Consider the following 7,774-nt stretch of genomic DNA (forward strand, 5'->3'; position numbering starts at 1 on the left):
GCATTGCTGCTCATGGCTTTAGCTTGAAAAGGTTGATCAACAGCGCTATCCCTTAGCTTGCTTTTTGCCTTGATAACGGATCCTTCATCTTGGAATTTGAAGAAAGAGTGCTAGATGCTGCTCTAAAGGGATCTCCCTTTCCAGATGGGCGAATACACTGTGACCTGATATTTGTTAGTGACGACTTGAGTATGCTTGGAGTTGACAAATTATCAACTCCTTAAGCATTCTTATGGAGGTTTGTGCTCAATTTGCTATGCTATGCACTCTGGCTTAGTTGTGAGTCTGCAGAAAACCGAACTCCTCAGTCGATTGCGAGCTTGAAGCTCCTTGGCTTGAAGATTTCAATTGCCAATCGATCAGACCAATTGAAGTATTTCGATGCTCAGGATGTCCCCTTGGTGTCACGCAACCGTGAAGCAGAGATTTGAATGGTTAATTGCTGAGTTGCAGGTCAAGTTGCAGAAGCAGACCAAGATGCCCCTTTATTTCCAGAGAATCGATATATCGGCCGAGTTTCTTAGATTCATCTAATTAGAGGGAACTCCATGGCTCAGCCCTTCATTGGAAATAAAGAAGGAAACTTGACCGATCCTACGGTTTATTAGGCACAGCATTAATAAAAATAAGTGGCTGAATCTATAGGCAAGCCCCTAGCTTTTATACAGGAATAGGAATGACATGAGTCGCAGAGACAACTTCTTTCTAAAGGTGAGACAGGTGGAAGGAAGAGGTATCATTGCGGTACTGTCAAAGGGGCAGAGTCAGACAAACCCAGAAGGCCCCTCCTTAGGCTAGACTTCATTTTCTAGCTTGGAGAGTGATCACTTGGGAACCGAATGATGAATTCTGAAAATTTTGGCAAATAATTAGGACTAAACCCCGGGGGGGGTGGGGTAGCAGCAGATAATAAGCTAAGAGAAAAGCTTTTATTGTCTGAGCCAACTCATGGAATTTAAGCAATTAGCCCGAGGACAAAGGAAAGAAGCGTAATGAGTTAACTGATCAACAGGGTAAGGTTGGTTTGATTGGTGCCCCTGCTCCAAGCTTTTCGGGAAAAGTCAATGTGCATGGTTGTAGAAGACAGATTGTCTAAGTTGAGGCATCCTCTGTAGGCAGTATAGAAAAGGTTTAAGTCAGCCTTGTAAACAACGACTCTTTGCTTATGGCATGTACACTAGTGGTAGTGCACATGCATGTATAACTGTTAAGTTCTGCATGTACATATCCTGCATCTCTAACCTTTGAAAAAGATTGACACTGATTTATAGAAAATGGTAAACATGGGATCACCTTCTCGATCTTTTTCCTTTTTACACAGCCCATTACCAGTGATATTAACACTTCTGTTTGCATCTAATTCATGACTCACACAGTCTAGATTCTTAAATCACTCCTTAATGGTGACCAAATATAGCTTTCACTCACTAAGCACTACTTGGCTACCCTGGACAATGATACTGAGTGAATACGTGAGTTGCTACACATTTTTGCACGCTCACCTCTTATTTTTCATTTGTAGTTTACTGTTGCTATTAGTATTGCAGCCTTAACGATGTGATTAGACTTTGATTTGGATGGGTGCATAGTTTATTGAAAGAAAACTTTTTACAGCCTTAGTGCTGGAAGTGCAGAAATTAGAAGGTGAGCCTATATGTTACAGGGTTGATTCTCACAGGAATTTTAAGACACGGAGAATCTGCCAGGAGGTAATTTTTAGGCAGCTGGCTGCTGTTTTGGTGCAAGAGGATGTTGTCTTAGTATGTGGCATTAGTCTAAGAGCATTCACACTTCAGGTTAATAAAGCTTTGTTGTCCCTCAAGATCTGAGTGTGTCAAACTGCCACACAAATAAGTGAATACTGTGGGACCAAGATGCATTTCACCGAGTCTATACTGTTTGCTCTTGATGCTTCCAATGACCTATTGACTTGTTTAAGTAACTTAGCAGGGCCGTGATTGTGCTGGCTGGTTGGTTAGACTGAATTTGAGCTTCATCAAATCATCCTTCCTTTCAAGCCTTCATTTTCTATTTGATTCACATCTAGCTGACTTCGGGAAGTAAAAATGGTTTATCAAATACATCTCATTCTTGACGTCATTCTCAAGTATCTCTGATATGGTGATTTTCAGCATGATGCAGCAGATGCTTTTGACAAAGAGCATTTTGGTTGGTGAAAGTTATCTACTTGCAGAAGCACTGATTCAAAGCTTGCTAAGCAGCAACATATCGGTGGAAATTTCTGCTCAAGGACCTCTTCCTGCTGTACTTTCCACCTGCAATTTTCACCAACAGGAAAGCTTTTTAGAGATTGCTGCCAGTTAATTATTCTTCCTCCTAGTCTTCCTCTTTGTCATCATCCTTCTTCCTCTTGCTTGTCAACCATAATTGAAGTGTAAGTATACTTAATATCATGGGCCCTTGCAAGGTTAGATGGCCCCATTATCTGAGATCATCTGCCTGCGAGTACTCTTTAAGCATGATGTTCAACCTTCTCATTCAAAGCATCCGCATTCTTGTACAACATTTAGCTGCAAGGTTAATGTTAGACAGCACTACTAATGTGCATTTCTGTCCTTTTCCAGCTGTTGTTAGTAGTCACTCTATCTGCTCAATACTGTGTCCATCATAAGTCCACTCATTAGTTTTGTCACCAGTGCAGATATCTGCATCGTCTCACCATGTTTAGATACAAGGTTATCAATTAGACAGCAGTACTAATGTGCATTTCTGTTCTTTTCCAGCCATTGTTTATACTTGCCTTGTCTTCCCAATGCTGCATGCAGAATGAGCCCACTTGTTATGTGCTTGTCACTTCTGCTGATACTTGCAATTGCTCTGCCTGCCTTATGTCGCATGCGACATAGAGGTTTGACAGTGCTATGTATGGGGCAATTGTTCCTTTTCCCAGCTCAAGAACAAGTTTTGCAGTGTTCTGTCCTCGCTCCAAATCTGTGTGGCTTTTGCAAGCACCAAGCAATGCTGTACATAACTCTGATGTAGGTGGAAAAGGAGTATTTGTCATCAGAAACTCAGCCTCATCCAGTCGTCCAGCCCTACCCAAGAGGTCTATAACACAGACATAATGATTTGCTGTAGGAAAGAGACCAAGACTACAAACCGTTGAATTGAAATGGTCCAAAGCCTCACAAATCAAACCAGTATGGCTACATGCAGCCAGGATATTTAGCAAAGCAACACTGTCTGGAACCAACCCCTCTTGCTGCATTCTGTAATAAACTTGTATAGCTTCAACCCCTTGTCCATGTTGGGCATGAGCTGTAATCATGGACGTCCAGAGAATGACATCCTGCTCAGGCAACTCCATAAATATTTTTTGGGCATCCTCTACACTACCGCACTTCTCATACATACTGAGAATGGCAGTCCTCAAAACAACATCAGACTCCCATCCCTGGGCTACAGTACAGGCATGTATTTGCCTCCCTTGAGCTAGAGCTGCCTTGCTTGCACAGGCTGAAAGAATGATGGTTAATGTGATGGCATTTGGAAAATCAGTTTGCCCTTGCATCTGATCAAACAGGCAAAGTGCCTCATCCAACTGCCCTGATCTAGTATACACCGCAATCATTGCATTCCATGAAACAGTATCTTTCTTTGACAATTTATCAAACATCATTCGAGCAGTCATCACACTGCCACACCTGCCATACATGCTAATAAGAGCATTTCCTATAGACAGATCTTCCTCAAAGCCCCTGTCCACAATGCAAAAATGAATCAATCGAGCACCGCCCAGGGCTTCATAGCCAGCATAAGCATCAAAACTGTTGAGAAAACTTATTTTGTCTGGCAATAAACCTTCTTTCTCCATTTGGACAAAAAGATGGAGCAGCTCCTTCCGCATTCCTGCTTGGGCAAACATTTTAATCATGGCATTCCAACTAACTATGTTTCGCACAGTCATCTCGTTAAATACTTGCACAGCATCACTTATTCTACCACAGTTACCATACATATTAATAAGAGAGGTTGCCAACACAATATCAAGTTGACACACGTTGGAAATAATACATGTGTGAATCCGCTTTCCTTCTGATATATTTAGGAGTCGAGCACACACAGACAATGCAAGGACAAAGGTAATACCATCAGCCATTTCTCCTCTTTGATGCATTTCATGTATGAGTTGAAGAGCAGGTCTGTAAAGGTTATAGTTGGAATATGTTGCAATCATGGAATTCCAAGAAGCTATGTCTCTATCAGGCATGCCTCTAAATATTTTCAAAGCATCATTTATTCTACCTAAGTTACCATACATGTGAAGGAGGGTGTTACCCAAGACAGTATCCAGCTCCAAACTGCAATTTGTTATGTAGGTGTGCATTTTGATAGCATCAACAAGATATCCCCTCACAGCACATGCCTCCAAAATGCTGATAAAAGTTATCCTGTCTGGAAAAACAGCTTCTTGTACCATTTGATCAAAAAATTGAACTGCCTGATCATTTTGACCTTGTTGGGTGCATGCTCCAATTACGGCATTCCAGGAGGCTACACCTTGGTCGACCAGAAAATTAAAGGTGCTCCTTGAGTCATCTAAGCTACCACAATTCCCATACATAGTCACAAGAGCAGTAATGATAACACTGTCTAGCTCACGTGTTTGTTCAACAATGAAAGCATGTGTTAGCTTCCCTTCTTGTAATCCTGCTGTGCTAGCACATGCTGAAAGAAGACCAACAAAAGTAAAATTGTCTGGAGAAATGCCTTGGTGTTGCATTTTGCAAAAAATTCTAAGAGCTACCTGATCATGCCCATAGTTATGGTATAGATTAATCACTGCATTCCATGCCGTAACATCTGATGGACTTAGTTTCAAAAAGACGTTGTATGCATCCTCCAATGTGCCACATTTACCGTACATATTCATGAGAGAGGTTGCCAAAACCGTGTCCGCTTCCAGTCCATATTCTACTACCAGAAAATGGACTTGCTGACCGTCAACTAAATTTTCGTGTCCAGCACAAGCTGTTAAAACACTTGAAAGGGTAACCTCATCTGCTCTAGCACCCTGCTGCTGCATTTGGTAAAATAGTTCTAGTGCCTTCTTGTCCTGTTCTTTCTGACTGTATGCCATGATCATGGACGTCCATGTAATCACATCATGTTTGGGCATCCTTACAAACATTTTTTGCCCAGCCTCTATACTGCCACATTTGCAATACATGTTTAGAAGGGCGTTGCTTATGTGCAGATCTGACCTGAATTGACTTTCAGCAATGTGCACATGGAGATGGCTACCTTCAGCCAGCATTGACTGCCTTGCATATGCATCAAGGATGCTAATGAAGGTCCCATCGCTAGGCCAAACTCCTTCCAGCTGCATTTGCTTAAATAACTGACAGGCCTCCTTTTGACAGCCATGTTTGGCACACAGACTAATCATCGAGTTCCAGGTGACCACATCTCGGTCCAGCATCGTGTGAAAAACATCAAATGCATCCTTTAAGCTGCCACACTTGCCGTACAAATTTATGAGGGCAGTACCTGTGAAAGTATCTGACTCCAGAATATTCCCCAACACAGACGTGTGCATTTGCTTGGCTTCCAAGAGGGTTACCTGGCTAGCACAAGCAGAAAGCACAGAGACAAATGTAACTTTGTCAGGCATTGCACTTTCTTGCCACATTTGTTTAAAAAGTGCAACAGCTTGTTGAGGCTTATGTTGCTGCACACAGGTTCGAATGATTACGTTCCATATGGGAGTGTCCTTATCAAGAAGGCTGTTGAAGATGGCCAGTGCATCATGAAAAGCTCCACATTTACCATACATCTGAACCAATAAGCTCTGAAAGAGTTCACTTTGATCAAAACCCATTTCAACAAGAAGCTCATACACGCGGTTCCCTTGTGACAAATTCTTTGCATCAGTACACCAACGCAGCCAAGAAGCTGTATCACCAGCCTCAAACAACAAATCTTGACCATGCATTTCTTCTTGAAGTCCACCTTCTCTGAGGTCTAAAGCTATATCTGCATCAAAAACAGGTGGCATGACGTCTGTGACTTTGCTGCAGCTTAGCACCCGCTTCTTGGAGAAATTAATCGCCATTGGATTAGTTGTCATGTGGCTGACTTTTTATGTTCCTTGAGAATCCATAAATGTATGCTTCCATCCGATGGAGAATAAACCTAACCTAAGCTTATTAAAACTGCATGTCCAGCTTTGACACATGGAGGGGCTATTGAATGTGCTAAAGCCAGACTTGAAGATGTATGCCTGGCTTTCAGTAGCCGTGAAAACGTTCAAGAAGCATACCGATTTCAGAGTGTTAGGAAGCAGGCAACCTGCCATGGAGAGATCTGAGATAGTGGGGTTACAATTCCAATTAGATATCAGCACACAGAGCGCATTGACAGCAGAAGTATATTCAAGGTCCATTTCGCCGAAGAGGGCACCGACTGCCTGATCAGACCAGAATATGACCATTCATATTCTTATAAGAGCTTCAGTTCACAAGACGGTATACACAACTCCTAAAACAAGTGATCTTCTTCAGGATAGATGCACATGTGCAGGTGAATATCTACCCGATCCGACCTGTTTCCGCGAATCGACCGTGTCACCAATCCATAGCCTGTTTCTGGGAAACCACAACTGTGTCACCAATCGATAGCCTGTCTCTGGGAAACCACAATTGTGCCACCATTCTAGTACCTTGCTTCCCAAAGGCACGAGACCCGTCCTTCACCGGCTGTTCGTCTGATATTTCTCAATGGCGTTTGTTTGCTGAATGGAATCTTCTGCCGTATAGCTTATGTGGTTGTTTTCCCCTTCAGGCTGCACCTCAGCACTAAAGGAGTTTGAAGTTCTATATACAGCTATTGGATGTTTGTTATGTAGCAATTTTATTGATGGTGTTTAGATATGCGTTGTAACTTGTATTTCGAAGTGAAGTACGTATCAATGATGCTCAATAGTTGAAGCTGTAACAGCTTTGCATTGAGAATTCTTTTTGTGTAGTCTGGTAAAGGTAACACCACGTATCTGTTTCTCTCTTTCTTCGCAAGACATGGTTGGCATTTAGTTATCATCATGTTGACTCTGTGTTGTTGGCATGCAAGGATGAGAATGGTGCTTGACAAGCCGTTGTAACTTATAGTTCTTCCTGTAGATGGATCATTCTTTTGCGAGTTGACAACATGATATTGCATTGTGACTATACCACAGGATGCACACATTGTTAGTCTTCCAATTATGCTTCCACATTCTGTCGCCCAAGATGATTTGAATTTTTCTATATCGTATCAAGTTGTAGCAGACGGTTTTAGTGATGTTTTTCTAGAAGCTATAGATTTCCTTTTTCTAGAAGTCCTGAAGGATGCCTCATGACTTTATTTCTTCATAACATCCATTGATGATAAAACTACAATATACTTGTTCATAGAAAAGCATTCTATACTTCGCAATTTCATTTTAAAGGATAGTTTATTTTATCAATGTGCAAGGATGATGATTTTTTAATAGTAATTTTAATAAAATAAATAAATAAAATCAATAAACAATAGCAATACTTTGAAAACTTAAAAAAACTAAATGAAATGAGAAAACATGCTATATAGCATGTTGAAGAGTTGGTATAAATTTCTTTGTAATTAAATAATTATAGGAGAAGGTGTCATTCCCCATCCATTCAAAATATCTGGTTTGTTGAAGTTTTTTCGTTTTTTTCAATATGTTCAAAAGTTCGTTACGCTCTTGTTTTTGCCATACGTTCAAAAGATCGTTAACAATAACAGTACTTTAAAA

General features: G+C 41.2%; 1 protein-coding gene across 1 annotated transcript; it reads right to left on the bottom strand.

Moving 5' to 3' along the window:
* Positions 1-1,551: 1,551 nt before the first annotated feature.
* LOC148040320 (pentatricopeptide repeat-containing protein At5g27110-like) lies at positions 1,552-6,832 on the bottom strand. The gene has a single exon (XM_087698296.1). The coding sequence runs from the start codon at positions 6,089-6,091 to the stop codon at positions 2,801-2,803; it is 3,291 nt and encodes a 1,096-aa protein (XP_087554422.1). The 5' UTR covers positions 6,092-6,832; the 3' UTR covers positions 1,552-2,800.
* Between the last annotated feature and the right edge of the window lie 942 nt (positions 6,833-7,774).

Source organism: Lygodium microphyllum, chromosome 2, assembly GCF_053477565.2.
Source record: "Lygodium microphyllum isolate KBCC chromosome 2, Lygodium_microphyllum_v1.1.10, whole genome shotgun sequence".
NCBI classification, from domain to species: Eukaryota; Viridiplantae; Streptophyta; class Polypodiopsida; order Schizaeales; family Lygodiaceae; genus Lygodium; species Lygodium microphyllum.

What these genes read in the sequence shown, in the direction of transcription:
- LOC148040320 (XM_087698296.1), bottom strand. Translation starts at nt 6,091, where the DNA reads ATGACAACTAATCCAATGGCGATTAATTTCTCCAAGAAGCGGGTGCTA.